A 25,945-nucleotide genomic window follows, 5' to 3' on the forward strand; every position below is an offset into this window, starting at 1 on the left:
CAGGCATTTATTCTTCTAGGAAAAACATTTAGTGCATTTTGTAATATATTTCTATTGTTTCAAATTTATGATAAATGTTAGTTTTGTGCCTTTTAAGTTAAGAGCTTGGTGCATTTTTGATTGATACTAAAAGCATCTGTTCAATAATTTAAAGATGTTTATAAGAATCACCTAAAATAATTTCCAATAAACACGAACTAGAAAAGATTCTCCCCCCTCAATGGGACTAAAGTAAAAATTTTAATAGCTAATTAAGTATTCTATTTTTTTCAAAATAGTTGATTATTTATGTTCATCGATTCTAATTAATACTTTCCTAGAAGTGGTACCAACATTGTAATTCTTTATGTCTTATTGCTAATTTGTTAGGGGAATAGATTAAACACCAGATCTCTCCAAAGGATCAAAAGTTTTAGGCTAAGAACGTATAGATTTGGTTGCATTAAATTATGAGATTACATCCTGCTTTCCTTGCTAATTTTAATTAATTTAAAAGAATCATTTGGAAACTGGAATCACATTGTATATTAATACAGTAGAGCATTGATTATCCGACTCAATTGGAGACTCAAGTTGGTCGGATAACCGAAAAGAAGGAAAAAAATACATTATTAGTATAGTATATTAGGATATTAGTATATCCCATGTAATTAGTTTATTAGTATATCGCTATTAACCAACTTCGCATTGAATTTTCATTGATGTTTAGCCTAATAACTTTTTTTTTTATTAAATAATAATCGTCGCTATTGTATCATTAAAAATGATTTTTAAATGATTTTATTGCTCACGAAACAACCACTCATAATTAGAAAATTAAGTCTTGTTTAAATACTGGCATCCCTTCAATGGTCGAGCCATTGATGCCAGCTAAAACACGCAAAAATTTAACAAAAATAATATTAAAGTAGCCAAGACATAGCCAAATATTGTAGTGCCACATCACTAGTGGACATTTGAAATTTGCTGACTAGAATGGAAGGATAATCGATGCTCTACTGTATCTTCATTTTCATCTTCAGAATAAAATCCACTAACAAATGGGAGATATGTTGAGAAACACTGATTATAAAATGTATTTTAACACACACAATTCTAAGAGAGACAAAGAACCTAAGAAGCCCCTACTTGCTCACACGTGCATCTGAAGAGGGAACAAATGAGACATTTGCTCCTCCCTGGAATCGAATAAAAAATTCAACAAATTATAATCATAAAAGTGATTGAGATATGTAACCTTACACCCTCAACCATGTGACACTTTCTCTTTTTGTATTGGTGCAATATTATATTCTGTAATCTACTCGTGAAAAATCCAAAAAATTAAATAAATAAATAAATAATTACACCAATAAATTTTTATCCCCAAGATTTGCACCCCTGAAAAATTTTCTGTGGATGTGAGTGCTTGATAAGTGGTGGGGATAAGATGTGTGCTTGCTCATATCTTATCCCCACCAAAACTAAGCTACAGCATTGTAGCATAGTTTTGGTGGTAATTTCTGGTACCTTAACCTTAAAAATACACTTTGTTAGTAGATAAAATAAATCAAAAATAGAAATATCAGCAATTGTCTTTTAAAAAGCTTCTGTAATGAGGAAGCAATGGATTGTTCATGCATCAGTATCTGAATAGATTTGAATGTCATACATACAAATTTAGGACCACATCTGTCATTATACATTTTCATCCCTTTGCAGAATCTTAAGATTCTACAGAACTCACTTTGAGAAACACCTTTTAAGCTGGCAGACAAAAGTAAACAGAATGAGTTGAAACTTAATTGAAAATTGAGTGCTATTTAATTGTTCAATTTTAAAAATTAAGTACTTGATAATTTTTAAAAAAAATTAAGTACACTGATAAACTGTTTTAGATAATCATAAATAAAAATAAGAACAAAAACAGAAATATTTGTAATAATCAATTTACTCTACTTTTTCTAGCAAGGGCTAGTGCATTCACTACAGTGAATGCTCTGGCTTGCCTGTATTTTCTCAATTGATGTACTCAACATAGTATAATAAAATTTAGCTCTGTATATTCAGAAATGTAGAACTAATAATGTTATTTTATGTTTTTACTATAATGAATGTTTTAAATACATTTTGATATCTTTCTGTTAACTGTAAATGGTTGCATAAATTTCTAAGCAATCTGGGACTACTTAGAAGTACAAATTTATGGGGAATTTAATTTTTATGCAGTACCTGTGCAAAACAAAACTATACGAGGTACTGTACTCCAATGGCAATGTTCAACTGAAATTTCTGTTTGATAATTGTTTGGCATTGGAAAACAAATTTTATTAAAGACTAGAGCTACAACATTTATCTTCTAAAATGCAAATAGTAAAGTTTCTTGGGAATTAAATATTTATATATTACCAACCACTGGTGGATTTTCATTGATGAATCTTTGATAAAAATGTTAAATTCTTTAACTAGCAAGTTGAATCATGTTTGATATTTGAAAAGAATACTTAAGTAAATTTTTTTAATATATAAAATATAAATACATTTGTGACAAATATTTTTTTTAATGTTTAGTATTTTTTACAAAGCGATGATTTAAATGAAATTAAGTCACTAGATTAAATTTCAAAATGCATTTGTGACTTTATTTTAATACAAATATTACATTGTTTCATATAAATTTCCATTTCATTAAAAAATTAAATTTGCCATATACTGTATAGTATTTTGTGTAAAATATCTTTGTATAAATTTGTGCAAAGTAACAATATAAATATGTTCTAAATGGCACTTGACATATGCAGATACTTTGATGTTCATTAAATATACATACATATTAATATTTAAAGATAAATCACAAACAAACAAATAAAATATATTGATACAATTAACAACAAATTACAAAAAATCATGTTTGCATTAGATCCAGAATATCCAGAAAGAAAAGGATAAAAGAATTCGTGAGGAAAACTAATCTTCATTATTGGGATTTCGGCATACATGGGATGGACGGATTTAGATACATCATAAAAGGAAACTGAGGTTTTCAGTTCCACTAGATGCATATTCATGCTATTACATGCCGAATCAAAACATGGCAAATGTATATATTCTGGCATTGAGTATTGATAAATAATACCAATTATCTTTGGTTGTGGATTATCTAACGATCCTATATTTGCATAAGCAATTTTAATATCTGCCCCAAGAATGATATTTGAACACAAATTATCACTTTGATCATCAGAATCAGAAGTAGGCTCTCCTTCTCTATGTATTTTGACCCAGTCGCCGAGATTATGAATATCTGCATTTCCAAAAACTCCCACGTGATCGGGTGAATTTAAACCATTTAACACATCCATGACTAATTTCTGCATATAGTAACAGTTCATTGCATTATTATTATTGTAAATAATTTTGTAAAGACAACCAGTTCTTAAATTTTCTCCAAATTTAACAGATAATCTATCTTCATTTTTAGGTGAACAATAACCATTGGATTGTTTACCCATTATTGTAAGCCAGTCAGAATCAGAATTTAATAGTATAACAGGTTTTGATGTAAATGTTTTTACTAAACTTCCAGCTAATATTGGCTGACCCATTATGTAACCAGGGTTTCCACTTCTTCTGAAAACAGTTCTGTTATTCTTCCATATATAATTCACAACAAATTGTTGAGTAAATATACCTTTTGTAAGGTTTAATGTATCAGTTTCACAATTAAATATAACTTCTTGAATTCCATTGACTCCATCATGTATAATATTATATTCAACCTTTACAACTACATTTAAACACAAATCATTATTTCCAGGCTTGGGTGAAAGAATCTCTCTCTTAACCAGAGAACAATTTTGAGAAATTCCATTAAAATCTCTACAAATATAGTTTTCTGCTGGAGTGACTGGAATACAAGAATTGCCATAAATACATAAATCTAAATTAGATTCATTTTTTGATATAGTAAAGTTTATATTTGTTACATTTATTTGATCATTATTTAATTCAGAATGAATATAAAAATAAAAGTCTTTGTAAAAAGTTCTTGCATTTAACCATTTATTTTTCAAACAAGCTTGTTTACTATTATGTATGATTTGTCGGCAGGTGACTTTCTCGTCTATCATGTATCGGGATACTTTCGTTGCCTTACAATCACCATTAAATGATTTTGCTGGTAACCCTTAATAAGAAAAAATGCAAATTATTATTGATAAAAAATATAATTGAATCAATACTTTTAACATTCTTAAAATTGACAAAAACATTTTATTAGTATATACCAATGTTTCCCAACCTCTAACGAATCGTCGTCCCCTTCAATAAAACCGTTACGTAGTATCGCCCCTTCACTATAAAATTCCGATGCCGAGGGACAAGGCTAACGCCAAATTCGTGCTGCATTGAATAGACTAGTAACTAGTATAATGTTATTTGTTTAATTATTGTACAATATAACGAATAAAATATCTAATTATTTTTAATATAACGTTTTACTATATCACCCAGAAAATTGTTTTTCGTCCCCAAAATATAAATTGTTACTAATTGCCCCCTGAACATGGAAAAATGCCCACATAGGGCAATATCGCCCCATTGAGAAACACTGGTATATACTAATAGTGCTGTATATGGCTCTCAAATATGTGATTTTACTTATGCAACTTATCTTACTATTCAGAGATTTTAGTGAAAAGCTTAGATAACATCAGTTACCCTTTCAAAAATCATAAAGATATTATGTTAGAATAGATAAATTGCATTACATCAATGTCCACATATTAAATAAATTTAACCTGATTAGCAGCAACCAATATATATTATTTTCATGACACCAGTCTTACAGTGTTATGTACCATATCAGTGACTCTTTAATGGAGCATGCCTAGTATATAAAATATACATGTAGTAATTTATCTTTGGAGAGAGCATTACATTTTTTTTTTACAGATTTCAATGACTATGAATTATTAACGTTCATTACATTCTCTTATAAATGTAAAATTTATCATTCAAGTATCAATATGATTTAGTTAATTTTAATTGAAACAGACTCATTAAAATAGAGAAAAATATAATTAAAATATTATGTACATACCCTATATATACAATACAAAAAAATTTAACTAGATATTTTTTTTCTTAGGAAATGTTTCAAAGATATTATTGGAAAGCTGTTGATTTATATTATGATTACAGATATAGAAACAATAGCATCATAACTAATACTGAATGTCAGGTACCCATTTTTGTTCCTGGGTATCCAATACACTATCTGGATTATTGGATACTGTTTAAAAGATCACATGTATAAAGAAAAAAATCATAAACAAGCAAAATAATTAAATTACAGAAAATGTTTGTTAATCTATTTAGCTGTTTTTGATTGAACATTCATTCTAATGAATTATAAAATGTGTGAGATTAGCCAGGGGCCAAGGGGCAATCCCTAATGACCACTTAATCGGTATTGGTTGGTAAAACCCGTCTCATCACTGGATGGCTCTTCGATGAATTGTCAATGGGATTGCGAGATCCTGCCAACGTTAGGATGCTGACACCAGTTAGGATAAAGTTAAACATGTCCTAACTTGCAAATTGTGAACAAAGCAACCTTTGTTCACAATAGGAGGGTCTAAATTATTGAGTGGGGAAGTCAGTGTGCAAGTCGATAGGTTCTGAGCAATGACAGGCAGTCATGTTTATAAACATAACATACATTTAATATCTAGCTAAACCTAAGATTACAATACACTATTAAAGCAACATGACAAAAGAGTTAATTAAATGACCAAGTATATCGCTTGGGCCATCCGTCCTGTTCTTACGCTTCTATATACACTACTTGAGAAAGAGAGTTTATATAAGTCTAACAAAATACCTCTGAGTGTACCAGATTCATTGACCTCTTGTAGTGTCGGATCGTTGTCGGTCTTCTTATGGAGATTGAGAGCTGAACGGAAGCTGTGGCAGTCGCTTCCAAGAGTGTCCATTCTGGAATACAATGAGTTAGAACCTTGGGTGAAGATGTCCCTCCGTATGGTCTCGGGGAATGTCCACTGGGAACAGGGTGGCTGGAGATGTTCGCTGGTATATGGCATCTGCTGAAGTCCACCTCAATCCGAGTTCTAGCCTCCCTTTTATCCGATTTTGCCTGGAAAAACATCTGAGATCACCCATCAGGTAATCTCAGATGTTTAGCTACGAATCTGCAGGCGTGCTGTCACAAGTGAGCTGTTGATGATGTTAAGACGTCGTCATATGGAGCTGTCATGACCATATTTGGTTTGATTCCCTTCTATTTACTTGTTGGATAGTTGACTTTTTCCTCCTTTGACAGCCAGTTGTTTAATCTAATGCTCGGATGTTATATTTCTCTTCCAGTTGTTGATAGAACAGGTTGTCATTCAATCCTTTTTCATCCCAATGTTTCCTTAATGATCACAACAGAGAATTACACTTAACTTTTTCTTTAAATCCACACAAAATCAAGTGCTCGATCTCACAAATGTAAATTACTACAAATTTTTCAAGTCAGAAAAACTGCAAGTCTCAGAGTATTAAATGCCCCAAGAGCTGGCCCCAGAGTCTCTCACACTGAACTTCTAGCAAGCCTCTTAGAAAACTTTCAATAGGCCTCTAGAAAAGAATTAAATTATTATTGTTTTTTATATATATTTTAAAAATTCTTTCTATGTTAAAGAAAGTCGATAACCCAACTAATCAGCAACAGGACTACTGATTCAGAAGTTAGTGGCAATGAGATTACATGAGTCATTAGACATCAAGATACAAATCATTGATGACATTGCTATTTAGATTTCAATGTGCATGCGGAAAAATTATCTTCTGTTTTTTTAGTATGTACTGCAGTTGAATTTAAATTAAATAAATAAAAATCACATTAATTGACATTCATGTAATATAAATGGAATCAAAGAATTAGCCTTTAAAGGTACTACATAAGTCAAATTAAACAACATAAACTTATTATATACAATATTACATTGCATTTGTAAGCATTTTTAGCATGAAATAAATACAGCTAAAAAAGTAAAAAAAAATTTTATATTGGAGGGTAAGGAACAGATTAATCCATTTTATATTGTTTATTATGGGAAAATTTGTTTTAGTTTTAGTACTACTTTTAGTAACAAACTATGTTCGAAAACTGAGGTATGACTATACTAATATTTTAGAAATTATTTAAAAAAAAACATTTATAAACTGTATTTAATAATTACTGGTGACAATTTTTCAAGCCATTTTATTACAAAATATTTAAAGTTAATTATCAATATATAATAAATATTAAAGATGGATAAATAATATTTTTTTCAAATTTGAATATCAATTCAAATGCTGACCAGATCTGAAATATTTAAATCTGAATACTTAGTGAACTTGATTGTCTTATATAACTCATTCAATTAATAGTTTCATTTAATGTTTGTTATTTAACATATTTTATTTATTTCAATATATTAAATTACAAAAAAATCAAAAGAAAAACAATCTACTAAATTCTAAGAAATAAAGCTTCAAATTTTCTATTTTGATTTTAAGTTTTATAACAGGTTTTTTAGGTACTCTTATCTTAACTACAATATATCAATCAAAAATTGTTCTCATTCTCACTTACTGCATATTTTTATTTAAGGAAATAAACATTTGAACACATTCAGGATTCAATTTGCTTTGTTTCTTGTTGCAAATTAAACTGAAGGTGCTGAAGAGTTACTGTCTTACATATGGTGATATTGCAGGTATTCAGTATTCAAATTTCTTCTTTATTATGTTACATTTAAGATCTCAAAATTTTGAATACTTTCTAGTATTCACAGATAATATTCATCCATCTCTAATAAATATAATACTAAAATTTTTACTTACACCATTGTTTAATTTTATTTTCATTCCTTGAGATTATATACACAGGTTTTCCAGCTTTAAATCTGTCTTCAAAGTTCTCTTCATTATTATGTATATTTAACACCCATGAATAACTTTGATGTGGTACTTTTTTTTTAAATTCTTCTATAGATCCTATACTGGATTGATCCAAATATTTATGTCGTTCCTCAAAATTATCTTTAATAATACATAATAAGCCATTTCTTTCTATTAATTTTTCACTTTTAATATTATCAACATAAACAGTTTCTTTAGAAACACAGTATTTTTCTTCTACTTCATTTAATTCAGAAGATGCACATTCAGTAAATGAACTTTTATCTATTTCATTACAATCTTCATCACAACAACAATTAACATCACAACTAAAAGCAGTTAAATCACAACTGCAAGTAGGAAATGTAGATTTTTCCTGAGTTTCTTCAACTTTTGAATCTATTGTGCTACTTTCAAAACTAAATCCAGTTGAATTTTCTTCAAAACTAGAATTAAATGAAAAGCTTTCATTTGAAAATGGAGTTTCATTATATAATGCTGTGTAATTTTCAGTATCAATTGTCACATTGACAAAGATTAGTGTATTGTTATATAATGTATCATTTAAAGTTATATTTTCATAATTTAATTCTGTAGCATTTTCTTTATATGGAGCTGTGATATTATAATATAATGAAGTATTTTCATTTGTAAAACTATGTCCTTTAAGTATAAAAATCCACCATATAATCAATTTCAAATGTAGAAAAGATTGTGAATAATAAATACAATGTAAATTAAACATTGTTAACAAATATGTTGTGTTTTAAAAATTACATTTCAACTCCATATTTTGCAAAATTTCTTACTAAGATATTTATCTCCAAATGCACCTTACCCATAGCTACTGTTTGTAAATGATAGCGATCTAAACCATTATAAATGATATCAGAATGTTTTAATTCTAAACCACCACCAAGAAAAAAATGACTTATTTCTTCATGAATAGAACCAGTTGGACGCCATGTAACACATTCTAATTGATGAAATCCAGGTGAAGTTGGTACATGACAGAAGCCATATCCCCAGAGTTCAACACGACCATAACTATCTTGATGCCAAACTTGAAAATGAAATTTTGGCCAGCCTATATAAAAAAATAGTATAAAATTTAAGAAAACAGTTTATCTTCTAATATAAAATATAAATTGACATTTATTTGAATTAATTTTTATTTTCCAAACCTTGAAGCCCCCTAGTAGCAAAGTGAATATCTATAGGATGACACCAGTAAGCAGTATCTTCATTTTGTGGATTATCAATTTGAGTTTGTCCTTCTGTTAAACCTTCTAGAACTTTCCATCCTCCATCTGAAGTAAAATTATTTTTAAATTAATTTATTAAAATTAAAAACATCAATAACAAAAAACTTATAATAAACATTCATAATAAAACAATTTGAAATCCTTGTAATGCTAAATACATAATTATATTGTAATAAATATTTTGTTATATTGTGAAGTTTAAAGTTTTAATGTGTAAACAATTTAATTTTTAATATTGTAAATTTTTACATTTGTTATGCAATTATATACATATAACATTTTTAGCATGTTGATCATTTGGCAGATGAGTTTGAAATCCTAATTTAAACTCTGGTCTATAAATAGTGTCTTATTACTCTAAATTTGTTATGCATTTACATTTAAAACTTACTTCCAACTTAAACCAAAAACAGTGCTTACATCGACTTTATTGTCTTTCACTAACGTTTTTGAACATTTCGATTCAAAAACGTTAGTGAATTTAATGCTAATAATTATATTAATGTTAAAGTATATTAACGAAAAATATTAATGTTTTCGAACCTTTCGGTTCGAAAACATTAGTGAAAGACGATAAAATCGATGTAAGCACTGTTTTTGGTTTAAGTTGGAAGTAAGTTTTAGAAGTTACGGTGTGTTGTGGATGTAATATTGCATTTACATTTGTTAATGATTAAATTCATTATGCATGTATATTAAAGGTTAAAAACTTACTGACTTTTTTATTACCTATAAAATGGTAAATTNAATTTAATTTGTAAGTAAAATTTTATTATTTTTATTAATCATGAATTGTAAAAGGCAAATGAAAAGCAACAGAAAACTAAAACAAAAAAAAAAATGACTATACAGTAGATCCCCCTATAACAGTGTTCCGCAACGGGTGTGCAGTCACATGGTGAAAGGTGTGACGTAAACTTTTATATATTTTGTTAATTTCAAGTTTTATTTATATATTTTTATCACAGTTGTTGTGTTTCTTATGCTTGTATTTCATTCTCTGCCGCAGCACTGATGAAATAAGATGATGTTTGTTTATTTTTATTACAAGCCACGCATTTTTATGTATTCTAAAAAATTTATATGTAAAATTAATTTGCTCACAGGTAGGTGTTGATGTCTGTTTAATAACAATAATAATAAGTTAATGGCATTGCGTAATTCTATTAATAGTAGAATATCATATGTTTTTGAGGGGAATAACATTTTGGTGTGCCGTGGGTGAGTCATGGGTGTGCCGCAAGAAGAAAAAGGTTGCGGAACACTGCCATATAAGACGGGTTCCTATAATTACGATTCCTATAAGACAGCGAAAAAATTGTGGCAGTATCCATAAACAATNTATAAAGATAAACTGATACCTAAAATTAAATGGTGGTGGAATCAACCTTAGTTCCTTTCATTGATCCAGATGTGCAAGTGTTGATAACAAATTCTAATGTTCATCATGTATTAACTGGTAGTGAATATCCTGAAAGACGACAATGTTGTGAGGATGCAGTAAAGATAATTGGTAAAACCTCTCTTCGGGATGCAACAATGCAAGATTTAGAAAGTAATTAATCATTGTCATATATTTTTAAATATAATTTAATATAACAATAAGTTTTATTTTATTTAAAATGATAATTATATTTAGATTATAAAGATAAGATGANCAGTATTCAAATTTCTTCTTTATTATGTTACATTTAAGATCTCAAAATTTTGAATACTTTCTAGTATTCACAGATAATATTCATCCATCTCTAATAAATATAATACTAAAATTTTTACTTACACCATTGTTTAATTTTATTTTCATTCCTTGAGATTATATACACAGGTTTTCCAGCTTTAAATCTGTCTTCAAAGTTCTCTTCATTATTATGTATATTTAACACCCATGAATAACTTTGATGTGGTACTTTTTTTTTAAATTCTTCTATAGATCCTATACTGGATTGATCCAAATATTTATGTCGTTCCTCAAAATTATCTTTAATAATACATAATAAGCCATTTCTTTCTATTAATTTTTCACTTTTAATATTATCAACATAAACAGTTTCTTTAGAAACACAGTATTTTTCTTCTACTTCATTTAATTCAGAAGATGCACATTCAGTAAATGAACTTTTATCTATTTCATTACAATCTTCATCACAACAACAATTAACATCACAACTAAAAGCAGTTAAATCACAACTGCAAGTAGGAAATGTAGATTTTTCCTGAGTTTCTTCAACTTTTGAATCTATTGTGCTACTTTCAAAACTAAATCCAGTTGAATTTTCTTCAAAACTAGAATTAAATGAAAAGCTTTCATTTGAAAATGGAGTTTCATTATATAATGCTGTGTAATTTTCAGTATCAATTGTCACATTGACAAAGATTAGTGTATTGTTATATAATGTATCATTTAAAGTTATATTTTCATAATTTAATTCTGTAGCATTTTCTTTATATGGAGCTGTGATATTATAATATAATGAAGTATTTTCATTTGTAAAACTATGTCCTTTAAGTATAAAAATCCACCATATAATCAATTTCAAATGTAGAAAAGATTGTGAATAATAAATACAATGTAAATTAAACATTGTTAACAAATATGTTGTGTTTTAAAAATTACATTTCAACTCCATATTTTGCAAAATTTCTTACTAAGATATTTATCTCCAAATGCACCTTACCCATAGCTACTGTTTGTAAATGATAGCGATCTAAACCATTATAAATGATATCAGAATGTTTTAATTCTAAACCACCACCAAGAAAAAAATGACTTATTTCTTCATGAATAGAACCAGTTGGACGCCATGTAACACATTCTAATTGATGAAATCCAGGTGAAGTTGGTACATGACAGAAGCCATATCCCCAGAGTTCAACACGACCATAACTATCTTGATGCCAAACTTGAAAATGAAATTTTGGCCAGCCTATATAAAAAAATAGTATAAAATTTAAGAAAACAGTTTATCTTCTAATATAAAATATAAATTGACATTTATTTGAATTAATTTTTATTTTCCAAACCTTGAAGCCCCCTAGTAGCAAAGTGAATATCTATAGGATGACACCAGTAAGCAGTATCTTCATTTTGTGGATTATCAATTTGAGTTTGTCCTTCTGTTAAACCTTCTAGAACTTTCCATCCTCCATCTGAAGTAAAATTATTTTTAAATTAATTTATTAAAATTAAAAACATCAATAACAAAAAACTTATAATAAACATTCATAATAAAACAATTTGAAATCCTTGTAATGCTAAATACATAATTATATTGTAATAAATATTTTGTTATATTGTGAAGTTTAAAGTTTTAATGTGTAAACAATTTAATTTTTAATATTGTAAATTTTTACATTTGTTATGCAATTATATACATATAACATTTTTAGCATGTTGATCATTTGGCAGATGAGTTTGAAATCCTAATTTAAACTCTGGTCTATAAATAGTGTCTTATTACTCTAAATTTGTTATGCATTTACATTTAAAACTTACTTCCAACTTAAACCAAAAACAGTGCTTACATCGACTTTATTGTCTTTCACTAACGTTTTTGAACATTTCGATTCAAAAACGTTAGTGAATTTAATGCTAATAATTATATTAATGTTAAAGTATATTAACGAAAAATATTAATGTTTTCGAACCTTTCGGTTCGAAAACATTAGTGAAAGACGATAAAATCGATGTAAGCACTGTTTTTGGTTTAAGTTGGAAGTAAGTTTTAGAAGTTACGGTGTGTTGTGGATGTAATATTGCATTTACATTTGTTAATGATTAAATTCATTATGCATGTATATTAAAGGTTAAAAACTTACTGACTTTTTTATTACCTATAAAATGGTAAATTTTCAAAACATTACTGGTTTACTGGTAAATTACCAGTCATTTTTAAGTTTTCACTCCAAATGAAAAATTAGTATACTAATGATTGTTTAGATGCTGACTCATCAGTGAGTGGAAACTAAACAATTACTATGATTTCTCTTCCATCTATTTTGGAAAATAGAGCAGCATACTGTAATTTTATTGTTGCTACGATTAAAAAGTGACCAGTGCAAGCACTCACATTCAAATAAATGTGTTCCATTTTGTTGATTAAAGTGTTATTTAACAAGAATCACTATTCTGTTCTAGGCATTACAGGCTAAGAAACAAATTGCCAAACTATCCAGAATAGCATTATAACATAATACTTTAAAAATTGCAAAAAACTATGAAGTAATAGTTTAAAAGATAAATAATGTAAACTAGTTTTACAGTTTAAATAAATAAATTAGACACTTCTATGTCTTTAACCACTTGCAATACAAATTTTTTTAACGGAATTTTTAATTAAACATAAAAAATACTTAAAACTGAAAAAAATAAAACGAAAGAAATTGTTAATTTTGAAAAAAAAGCTTCAAACTTTATTTTCCATTGTCTTGCCTTTCTGCGAAATTTGACACTGATAAGTCATTCATTGTTTACACAGCTGGATAACCTTGAGAATATCTGATGTTGGATTTCCCGGGACATTCTCATAGACGTCTCGGGAGGACAAGGGTTTAAAGTAGGGTGAATACTAGCTGGCGGTATATTTTTAAATATTTTTAAAAAATTAAAAATTTAATTGCGATTTCCGACCCCCTTAATTTATTAAATNAGAATACTTAAGTAAATTTTTTTAATATATAAAAATATAAATATATGTGAAAGTGTACACAAATAAATATTTATAAGTAGTCCAGTGAAAATTATTACATCTTCTAATTTTATTGAAATCACTTGTAATGCAATCCCTAATGTTAATTTATTGTATTTTTGAATATTTTAAATGTTGAAATCCCAGCACCCAATAATCCACCAAATACTGTTTTTTATATATTAATTAAAGATGGTTTGAGAAATGCTGAAAGTGTTTCTTTGATTGACCTAAACAAACAATAGTGTGTTGTATTCTTACATCGTGGTGCTAAGCTTTATTTATTTTGCTGATTTATTCATTGTTTTTTAAATTAAATTATATTAGATGGTTTGTCAATTGTAAAAATCAAAATGTTAAATGACGAATAAAAGAGACTACAATAGTATAACAAGTAGTTGAAGTGACATAACCTATTAGTGGATTAAAATTCTCTAAAGAATAGATAAATTTGACAGCTTCTCATATAATGGTTCACTGAGAGTGAAATTCAATTATATTGTGTATCTTGACAGATATCAAGCCACAAGAGAGAATTTCATTTTTGCTTATTTTAATAATACTTCATTAAAAGCTTTTGAATTTCTCTTTAAAGATTTGAAAATTTTTCATAACTTGATAAAATTATATATTTGAAATAAAACTAGTTTTCACTTATTTGTGTAAATTTATATAGAAATATTGCCAGCATTTATCAAATATGCTAAGAAATAAAACAAATAAAGTAAGTTATATTTCATTTTATGATTTAGAATTTGGAGGAAAGGAATTTTTCTATTCCTCCAAATTCTAAATCATTTTAAAGGTACAGTAGTTCATTAATCAGCACCCAATAATCCAGGATGTCCAGTAATCTGGTATCCTCTGAAAATTAGCTATAATCCAAACTGTCCAATAATAGTTAGACATTGTAATATTCTGCAAATCAGAATTTATTTAGACATAGTGCACTAAAAAAAATAAAAATTAAGCAAAAATAAGGGCTGAGGCCATGCACACTATTAAATGTCAAGACGTCACCATAGTTTAGGACTGATGTGATTGAGAAAAATAACTCAATTTGTTAAAGCACCTTGCTTATGTTGGGTCAGACACATGTCAGCTACACATTGAAGACCAAGTTTGGCATCACTTCCATCACAAAGTAAAATGTGCCTGTTTAACATCTCAACAAGAAACCACTGAAAAAAAGCAGTGTCAAATGCTTGCCTGCAGTTTTCAAGGGAAATTTGTGGTGTTGGATAATGAGAAGTACTTTGAATTGAATGTAGTGATCAACAAGCTTTATCCAATCAATGTTGCTGACCCTCCAAACAGCAAATCAAACAATGATCAAGTTCCTAATATATATTCTTTTCTAGCTGCCTAGACCAAAACAGAGCTCTCAAAGTCTATCATCACTAAGTCAAAAGAAATAATCAGGGTCTATACCTATACAGAAATGTTTGAAATCTCAACTGTTGCCATTTCTTACAAAGTACCACAGAGGTGAAAACTGTTCTAGCCTGATAGGACACACTTCCATTTCTCTCATGAAACAATCAGTTTTCTGCATGGCAGTAACATATGAAAAATACAATAAATATGCTCCAGTGGTGCCTGACTGAGGACTGATTTTTGGGCTATTTTAAAATCATTCATGAATGCATCTGAATGACTGTAAAAAAATTATGCAAGTCAAGAATCAAATCTAATTGTGCAAATTGTGCATCAGAAAAATACAATATGATTGTCTCAAGTCTACAGTTGGTCACACCAAAACATACCTTTAATAAAGTGGAAATGCTGGCTGTCTGCTGCAGTACACTAGTACCAAACCAAGGTAAAATGTTAAGTTCAAATATATAAACAACAGCTTCATTAACATAAAACATAATCAGGCTATAATATGGCATAATTTGGATTAAAGGTAGATAGTTAAGCCATTAATGCTGCTGGGCTTAACTACCTATCTTTAGTCTAAATTATGTAATATCTTTATAATATAGCCTGATTAAAATCTGGCAGTATAATTTGTTTATATGCTGGACTTGATTTATATGTAATTATAAAACATAAAATGATAATATTCAAATATATGTAGTATAAAATTTTTCACATCTGTTAATAATCATTTTGACATGAATTTTAATGAATTATGTCATGATATTTATTACTAAACAAATTCTTTTTATTTAATAGTATTTAAAATTTATTTATTTTCATTAATCTTTTACATTAAGATATATAGAATATTTTCTGAGATATTCTAGAGCAGTGATTCCCAAATTGGGCAGTAAGTAAATCTAGGAGGTGAAAAGAAGCAAATGAGAGGCAGGTGTGCACTTGAGGCAGGGACTGAACAGTAACTATAGGCAAGGGTTGGGGTCACTGACAACCTTTCCATTTCCTCTGTTAAAATTAGTAAGAAGAAACATTGTGTTTAATGGTTCCCACAATGTATGGTATGTATGAGGTTCATAAAAAAGTTTTTCTAAGAATATTTCCAAGTCACACAAAAGAAAATAGGTTAGGGGGCATTGGATTCATAAATGATTTTAAAATAGCCCAAAAATCAGGTTTCTTCCATAAGGACAGTGGCTCAAAAAAGTTTGGGAATCACTGTTCTAGAGTAACTAGGATGAATTCACAAAACATGGACTGAACATTATATAATATTGTATCTTAGTGGAACAGAATAATATTAATTCAAATATGTTGTATAGAAAAAAAATCAATGCTTGAAAGTTTATATTTTTACTATTACTTTTGTAAAATTTTATCAAATCAAATTTTCAAATGCAATTTTTGAAATTCAAGAATAATCATCATTACTCACTGTAATGTATTCCCCATTTACAGAATAATCTATTGTCGGGAAATCCACTAGCTCCAATAAGTTGTCCAATAACATGAACTTCAGCCATTAACATTTACTTCTATGTTTTTCATCTTAATAAGAAATCTACATAAATCAAATAAATACACATTACAAGATTATACATGTATTAAATAATATTTTCAAATCATTAGTAAAATATTTAAAATGATTCTTTACATTCTAAAATATTACTATATATATACTGTATATATAGTGTGTTTCCTTAAACATCTGTCTAGGGACAAAAGGGATCTTTCGGCATTGCAGGAGTGTAAGCATGTTGTGCATGCAAAAAGTAAGCTTTAGTTTGTTAGTGACATGTTCAAAACCTTTAGCAGCAATATAAAGGTATAGACATTTGAGTGTGGTGTTATGAATGGCACATAGCATTCCTAATATCACTAATCCTAATATTCCTAATATTAGTTCACCATCATGCAGCATTGCTGGGTTTGCATTATAAACTGATGCTTTTAAATGACTGTACAGGAAAAAATCCAGAGGGAGAAGTCTGGAGAACATGGTGGCCATGATGTCCTATCCAGTGGTTGCCAAACCGCTCTGAAAGCCACTGTCTGGGAAGAGCTGCTGTGAATGAATTACTATGCAATTGTCACATTCTTTTTTGTTTTACTGAATGTATTAATTTATCATCATCAGAGCATTTTTTAAATGAATTAATTTTTGTCACTGGAGAGATATTTAAGTATCAGTTGTTTTAATTCTAGAACAAGCATACACCACATACATACACTCGTGCAATTCTGGAAATATCTTTTTTGCCCTTGGACAGATGTTTAAGGTAGACACTATGTATATACAAATATATAGGGTGTCCACTTAAACATATACTGTATATACTCTGTGGAATACTATACAGTGGAATCTTATTGTAATCACTTTGGAACCTCTCTACATTGATAACATTAAGCAGGATAAAGAAATAAATATGTGGAAAAGTATTGGAATCTTAATAAATTTGACCCTCTGAGTTTTTTGCAAATTTCCATGTTTTAAGCCCTCCTGAACCCAAAAAATTCTGTGTGTATGTGTTTTGGCATTTATTTTGCTTAATATCTCAATACAGGATAATTAATAAAGTTAATTTAAGAAATTAAATTTGACATGTTAAATTGTGTATAAGGGGCATTGATGTTATTAAATTTTGATGGTTAAAGGTCAAGGAGTGAGAGATAGATGAATATCATGTATCTTATCTCAAGAGGGGTTGGACTTAATGAAGATGTTATTCATTATTAGCATTTACAATTTTTTATGAAATTAATCACTATCCTCAAAATTAAAGTTTTTGCCATTCAACAATAATTAAAAATATAAAAATTTTTATAACAAAATCTCATAATAGATGGTGCCACACACAATTTTATTTATCATATTGTAATTAAAAATATAAAAGTTACTTTTTAAATAAAATNCTATACTAATATTTTAGAAATTATTTAAAAAAAAAAAAAAAAACATTTATAAACTGTATTTAATAATTACTGGTGACAATTTTTCAAGCCATTTTATTACAAAATATTTAAAGTTAATTATCAATATATAATAAATATTAAAGATGGATAAATAATATTTTTTTCAAATTTGAATATCAATTCAAATGCTGACCAGATCTGAAATATTTAAATCTGAATACTTAGTGAACTTGATTGTCTTATATAACTCATTCAATTAATAGTTTCATTTAATGTTTGTTATTTAACATATTTTATTTATTTCAATATATTAAATTACAAAAAAATCAAAAGAAAAACAATCTACTAAATTCTAAGAAATAAAGCTTCAAATTTTCTATTTTGATTTTAAGTTTTATAACAGGTTTTTTAGGTACTCTTATCTTAACTACAATATATCAATCAAAAATTGTTCTCATTCTCACTTACTGCATATTTTTATTTAAGGAAATAAACATTTGAACACATTCAGGATTCAATTTGCTTTGTTTCTTGTTGCAAATTAAACTGAAGGTGCTGAAGAGTTACTGTCTTACATATGGTGATATTGCAGGTATTCAGTATTCAAATTTCTTCTTTATTATGTTATATTTAAGATCTCAAAATTTTGAATACTTTCTAGTATTCACAGATAATATTCATCCATCTCTAATAAATATAATACTAAAATTTTTACTTACATTAGGAAATGTTTCAAAGATATTATTGGAAAGCTGTTGATTTATATTATGATTACAGATATAGAAACAATAGCATCATAACTAATACTGAATGTCAGGTACCCATTTTTGTTCCTGGGTATCCAATACACTATCTGGATTATTGGATACTGTTTAAAAGANTTCCCACCTATCGGGCTGCGATTGGCTCATGTATTTAATCATTCCTATAACGTAAAATTCAATTAACATGGAACGTATCTAAGCGTTATAGGGGGTCTACTGTATATACTTTCCGCCGTCTAGCGCCACGCTACGGACAGTTTAGGCGAGCTATCGTCTGTACAGTATGTAAATTAGGTACCATAAGTCTAATAGAGCATTGTAATTTTATACATTTCTTGTGAAAGAAACATTTCTTATTCAACGGTGATTAAAATTATTTATATTAATGATGTCTCCAAAGTTCAACGAAGTTTTTGCAGAAAAATAACATCAGAAATCGCGGCCGCGGTTTGCTGCGCTGTTCCGCGATGAAAACAAGCTTGAGCAACGGCGACGTCGAATAGTACACACTCGGTAAGTAATCCTACAATTTTTTGTTTATAGCGTAGTTTATACAGATTATTTCCAAAAAAAAAATATACGTATTTTGGAAATATTGAGTTGGATTAGTCTAGAATCGATTAATTTTATGGAAGAAAACCTTTCAAACAGCCGTAGTCCGTAAACTTCACACGTGTCGGGCTGTGATTCCTACAAAATTGATTCATAAAGAACGGAATGTATCTACAGTCTTATAGGGGATCGACTGTAATCACAATGGAACTGACAAAAAAGATTATTGAGAAATATGAAGGTGGCATGCGTGTTTGAGATTTAGCTGTTGCATACTGTATTCCGAGAACGATGATATCGATAATCATGAAAAATAAAGACATTATTAAATCTGCTAATGTTGCGAAAGGTGTTAAATCAATTTCTAAACAGAGATCGAAGACATTAGATCATGTTGAGAAATTGCTTTTACTTTGGATAACTGAAAAAACAGGGTGCTGGCGACAGTGTATCAGAAACAATTATTTGCGAGAAAGCTAAAAAGATACATGCTGATCTCATGAAAAATCAAGCAGGAACTAGCCAGGAAAGCGAGGTGTTTAAAGCCAGCCATTTTTTTTACATGAGAACGGATTAATCATTTTTACATTACTTCTTATGGAAAAGGTTGGTTTAGTATACGTCCTATTCGGTATAAGTCCAAACATCAGGAATGGATTAAGGTCATATACCGAGATTCCACTGTACAGTACATTCAAAATATTGAACAATATATTGAATATGTGAATGTTTGATATTCAAATTGTTTCAATTGCATTTTAGTTTATATTATTGGGCTGCAATTTGAAAAAATTGTAGACCTATAAATTCCCACTGTCATCCTTCTTTCCTTAATCTTGAGAATGGAGTTATATATGGAAACTTTATATGGAAACCTTAGGGACAGGCAGCTCTGATTAACTATATACAAACTTCCAATGCAAATCAGAAGTCACGTTATTTTAATTCAAATTTTCTCCCAAAAGTGGTTAAGTTAATAGAAGACCAGCACGACTTTATTGTTAAAGGAAAAGTATGATGTACAGGGATAAGACACTACAGTACTAATTTGAGGTAGAGAGCATATATTTTAAATGAAATAAGTTAAAAATATGACTAAAAATTGCAGCCTTGCATTGTGACGATATCACAGTAAATAATTGCTCGTTCTATTTTCGGTTCTTTTTAATTTGTGATGAGTAACCGAAAAAAGAAAGACTGAAAATGTTAGTGTTAGTAAATACAGTATTTGCAATTGCTGGATTTTTAAGGTTGTTATTTTATTAATAATTATCCAGTTATTGACAAGAAGTTACTATTGAATGAATATTTAGTTGCAAACTTTTTATCCCAAATTACTAAATATCAATTTGTGCAAACATATGATTTTGCAATAAAGCTGTAATAAATAAAATGAATAAATTAAGAAAAAACTAGTTCTGAAATGGGTCTGAATAGTAATGATCAAGTATTTTTAGTACCGAATAGTAAAACAACTATTGTACTTAATTTTTTAAAATAAAGTGATAGTTTTAAATGTAGTCTAGAGTTTGGCATCTGAAGAAGCAGTGACAAAGTGAACTCCGTGCTGCTGGTGTTGCTGGAATTTTAGAGTTGTTTGCTGGAGCCTGCTATAAACCAGCCTTAAGTGAAGTAAGAAATTACAGCAAATTTTTAATACTTAACTATGAGCAAACAATGATTAAAATTTAACATTTAAAGCACTGATTAAGACTGACAATAAGTGATAACATGCAATCATTATCAGTTATCAGCAACATGTTCAGATGCCTTTCTTCTCTGCTTCTTACAGCTCACTAGAAAGGTAAAACACATTAGCTCTTTTCAAAAACATCCGGATATTGTTATCATTTCAATTGGATTCCAGTGATCGAATTAAGTGGCATCTACTGTAATAACCACTAGAATTCCTAATAAGAATGCATCGGTGCCAATTTGTATAAATATTGGGGAGATATGTCCCTTCTGTCTCACGTGGATCGACACCCACCCATCATATGATAACAAATACAAAAATTCAAACCTGTAAACACCATGACATTGAATTTTTCTTGCAACCCCACGCAGCAGAACACAAACCGACGCTCGATCTCCGTTCAACGCCACCTAGGAATAGTCTGTTTTCACCGAAAAACGAACGCTAGATGGCAGAAACAAAATATCGTCCGATCATAAAATTCTATCTGTCTCTTTAAAAAGAAAATTAAGAAAAAACGCGTGATAAAGGGATCATAAACATTTACCACTTTACTATTTGTTTTTGAAAAAAATAAATTTATTTTATTATTTTTTTTTACTTTTTGTAAATATTCACAATAGTATATACGCATAAAAACAATTTATTTTATTATATAAAATAATATATAAAAATTATATCGTTTGATTAGAATTTTAAATCTACGAAATTTATGCGAAATCTATGGGAAATGTAGGATAATATCTACCGATTTCAGTCATCAGGTGTCTGGAAGTGCTGCGCTATGAAGAATAAATTGAATTTTCTTCGTTTTTTGTACTCAAAAGACACTACCTTTATTAATTAATAATTCATTTTAGCCCACAATGACACGATAATACACTACGGCAATAAAAAAGAGTCCGACTAAGCAAAATATATATTAATTAACGATACATAATAGAAGGCTGACATTATAGATTCGGGGAGTATTGGGATTAATTAGAATAGCGGATTCAATTGCCGGTGCTGGCTGAAATCGCGCCGGAGCATCTACATGTACTGCGAAGTCCGTTAGTTTCAACGTTCTAGACCATGTGTACACTAGTACATTTGTTAATATAATTATCTCATTGTATATAAAAATAAAATAAACAGAAGGAATAGAACAAAATTATTGGTGTATGTAATTGTGTCGTCACAGAGAGAGAATCGAGATAAACAAACGTTTGATAAAAGATATATATTTTTAGGGAACTTAAATGAATTATCTTTTATTCGTATTTAAAGATCTCGTTTATAATCCGTAAATATGAATGTGTGTGGAAGATCATTAAAAGATTTAATCGATGAAGCCACAAAAGCATTTAGGAAACAGTTTAATAGCCATCCCGTTTGTGGTGGATATGCCCCTGGAAGGGTCAATTTGATTGGAGAACATGTGGATTATAACGACGGATTTGTATTGCCTATGGTTATTTTTTATTTATTCTGAATATTCTGGTTATATTATATTAGAATTACAAATTAAAATGGGTGGAGTTGATTTATGTCGTGTTTAAAAGTTTTTCTCCCATGTTAACACTTACTTAATTACATTAAAAATATCAATGAATGCATTTTAATTTTTGTACATGTTGCGCTTAATCAGTTTTAAAGTAATAAATGTATATTTCATACGATTAAAATAATAATCAACATTGAGACTTTATATTATTTAAAAATTATATTTAAAAAATAATTTGAAATGATATATTTATATTATTTGTTTTATATTATACTTGCAATTTACTTCACTACTTGAAATTTATAATAAACTAATACTATTTATTAAATATCAAATTCTACTAATGCTGTTTATTAAATACCCTACAGGCTCTTCCATTGGGAACTTTAATTATTGGACAAAAAACAAATACTGGATTTTGCCAAATATTAACTTTATGTGAAGAAGCTGACGATCCGAAATTTATAGCTTTTAAAATTCCATCAATTGGTAATCCATTAAACCGTGGTAAACCGTCTTGGGCAAATTATGTAAAAGGTGTTATCTCAAATTTTACAGGTAATGTAGCAATTTTTTCAATAAAATAGCAAACTTAAGCTATTCATTTTTGTAATATTGAAAAGAATTGGTATAAAAAATTTGTTTAGTTTGATAGTTTTTTAACTTTTTTGAAAAAGTTTGATAGTTTTTTTAACTTTTAACAGGTACAATTTATTCTTTTGATGCTGTTATTATTTCAACTGTGCCAACTGGTGGTGGTCTATCCAGTTCTGCTGCTTTAGAAGTTGCAACTTATATGTTTTTAGAAGCATTGAGTAATGAACCATCAGATGAAAAGTTATTTGCTTTTGTTATTTTTGATATAACATTTTTAAATAATAAACTTTCAAAATCAATGAGAGAAATAAATATATTATAACAATATAAATTGAAAATATAATTACTAAAATGTCTTGAAATTACTTAATTATTTTAAATATAGTTTACAGAAAANAAAATTAAAGTTTTTGCCATTCAACAATAATTAAAAATATAAAAATTTTTATAACAAAATCTCATAATAGATGGTGCCACACACAATTTTATTTATCATATTGTAATTAAAAATATAAAAGTTACTTTTTAAATAAAATCTCTCAACATCTGGAAAAGTTACAGATCATCTGTAACAGCTAGTGTATAAAGACCAGTTTATGGTCCAATGGCAATGGAGTTTCAAGGTTACTAACTAGTTAATAAGACAATACAATGATTTATAGACAAACTGTGGTCAGTGTAGTTGGTGCAGCATGGCACCAGCATCAAACATTGGAGTTGATTATTATTCAACTTTGAAGTTTTATTGCTATACCACAATTCATAGCATATACAAGAAAGATGGGAATGGTTCAATTGGATGATTAATGAAACAACAAAAACTAAAAATCCAGCAACCACAAATATTTACTAACACTAGTTTTCAGTCTTACTGAAAACTAGTGTTAGTAAATATTAGTAAACTGAAAAGGGTGTCTTCAGGCACTCATCACAACTTAAAAAGAATAGAAAATATAATAATATAAATTAAAATTAAATTAGAACATTATAAATTTTTAAATATTAATATTCACAGAACTCTTGGAAAGAATATACAGTGGTACCTCAGTATATGTCTGCTTTAGAATACGTCCAATTCGAAATTTTGCTTGACTTAATTCAATTATACGCGCCATCTATGAACAAGTGGTATCGGTGTACTAGGCCAGATCTAGACATTCGCGGTGCCATGGTTTATAACTTTGTTAAATTTCTTCTGAATTTAATTTGTAAGTAAAATTTTATTATTTTTATTAATCATGAATTGTAAAAGGCAAATGAAAAGCAACAGAAAACTAAAACAAAAAAAAAAATGACTATACAGTAGATCCCCCTATAACAGTGTTCCGCAACGGGTGTGCAGTCACATGGTGAAAGGTGTGACGTAAACTTTTATATATTTTGTTAATTTCAAGTTTTATTTATATATTTTTATCACAGTTGTTGTGTTTCTTATGCTTGTATTTCATTCTCTGCCGCAGCACTGATGAAATAAGATGATGTTTGTTTATTTTTATTACAAGCCACGCATTTTTATGTATTCTAAAAAATTTATATGTAAAATTAATTTGCTCACAGGTAGGTGTTGATGTCTGTTTAATAACAATAATAATAAGTTAATGGCATTGCGTAATTCTATTAATAGTAGAATATCATATGTTTTTGAGGGGAATAACATTTTGGTGTGCCGTGGGTGAGTCATGGGTGTGCCGCAAGAAGAAAAAGGTTGCGGAACACTGCCATATAAGACGGGTTCCTATAATTACGATTCCTATAAGACAGCGAAAAAATTGTGGCAGTATCCATAAACAATGATAAAAAAACTCCTGTAATTACGTAAAACGACATCGGGCAGCCAAACTACTTTCCGCCGTCCAGCGCCATGCTAAGGACAGTTTAGGCGGGTAAATTGAGTTTAGTATCGTCTGTACATATAATTATATACAAATTAGGTACCGTATATATAATTATATATTAATTTATTGTAACTTTATTATAATTATATACAGTCGACCCCCCTATAACGTGCATTCCTATAACGTAGCAAAAAAATTGCAGCAACATTCGTTTAAAGGAGCTCCTAAAACATCATCACTGACTTGTTTTGCAACAAGATTGATAGAATCTGGACCAATAGTGGATGAGCAGCCGAACTACTTTCCTCTGCCCTGCGCCACGCTACAGAGCAGCTAAATTGAGTTTGCTATTGTCTGTACAGTATTATATATAAATTAGGTACTGTACATATAATTATATATTAATTATATATTAATTAGGTACAGTCGACCCCCCTATAACGTACGTTCCTATAACGACAATTCCTATAACGTAGCGAAAAAATTGTAGCAACTTTCGTATAACGTACCTCCTATAACGTCGTTTCGCGACAAGATTGATAGAGTCTGGACCAATAGTGGATGAGCAGCCGAACTACTTTCCTCCGACCCTGCGCCACGCTACGGAGCGGCTAAATTGAGTTTGCTATCGTCTGTTTAGTATTATATATAAATTATATATAAATTAGGTACTGTACATATAATTATATATTAATTATATATAAATTAGGTACTGTATATATAATTATATATTAACTTAATTTATTGTAACTTTATTATAATTATATATATGCTTTCTGCCGCCTGGCAACACGCTACGGAGATTTTAGGCTAGTAAGTTGAGTTTATTATCGTCTG

At 28.8% G+C, this 25,945-nt stretch overlaps 2 protein-coding genes across 2 annotated transcripts in view; one reads left to right on the plus strand and one right to left on the minus strand.

Annotated features, from left to right (window-relative positions):
- Nucleotides 1–2,640: 2,640 nt before the first annotated feature.
- LOC111630007 lies at nucleotides 2,641–21,633 on the minus strand. Its single transcript, XM_023373999.1, has 9 exons — nucleotides 21,518–21,633; nucleotides 16,701–16,826; nucleotides 12,219–12,344; nucleotides 11,812–12,121; nucleotides 11,221–11,480; nucleotides 9,117–9,242; nucleotides 8,771–8,995; nucleotides 7,876–8,694; nucleotides 2,641–4,165 (listed from the first exon to the last, which is right to left on the minus strand). The coding sequence occupies exons 2-9, from the start codon at nucleotides 16,792–16,794 to the stop codon at nucleotides 2,820–2,822; spliced, it is 3,306 nt and encodes a 1,101-aa protein (XP_023229767.1). The 5' UTR covers nucleotides 16,795–16,826; nucleotides 21,518–21,633; the 3' UTR covers nucleotides 2,641–2,819.
- Nucleotides 21,634–21,962: 329 nt separating this feature from the next.
- The window catches only part of LOC111630008 (galactokinase-like), a 20,272-nt gene continuing 16,289 nt past the window's right edge, over nucleotides 21,963–25,945 (plus strand). Inside the window, exons 1-3 of the mRNA XM_023374000.1 lie at nucleotides 21,963–22,643; nucleotides 23,045–23,234; nucleotides 23,381–23,571. Coding sequence (XP_023229768.1) covers nucleotides 22,482–22,643; nucleotides 23,045–23,234; nucleotides 23,381–23,571 — 543 coding nt within the window. The 5' untranslated portion in view covers nucleotides 21,963–22,481. The remainder of the gene's footprint in view (nucleotides 22,644–23,044; nucleotides 23,235–23,380; nucleotides 23,572–25,945) is intronic.

The sequence above is a fragment of the Centruroides sculpturatus genome, unplaced genomic scaffold (genome assembly GCF_000671375.1).
Source record: "Centruroides sculpturatus isolate CEXI.00-Female unplaced genomic scaffold, Cexi_2.0 scaffold415, whole genome shotgun sequence".
NCBI lineage: Eukaryota > Metazoa > Arthropoda > Arachnida > Scorpiones > Buthidae > Centruroides > Centruroides sculpturatus.

Coding starts and splice junctions, on each gene's coding strand:
- LOC111630007 (XM_023373999.1), bottom strand. CDS start 16,794: ATGTTAATGGCTGAAGTTCATGTTATTGGACAACTTATTGGAGCTAGT. Junction 9,243..11,220: donor TTATGTTGATAATATTAAAA/GTGAAAAATTAA, acceptor ATTTTACTTCAG/ATGGAGGATGGAAAGTTCTA. Junction 8,996..9,116: donor TGCTACTAGGGGGCTTCAAG/GTTTGGAAAATA, acceptor TTCATTTTCAAG/TTTGGCATCAAGATAGTTAT.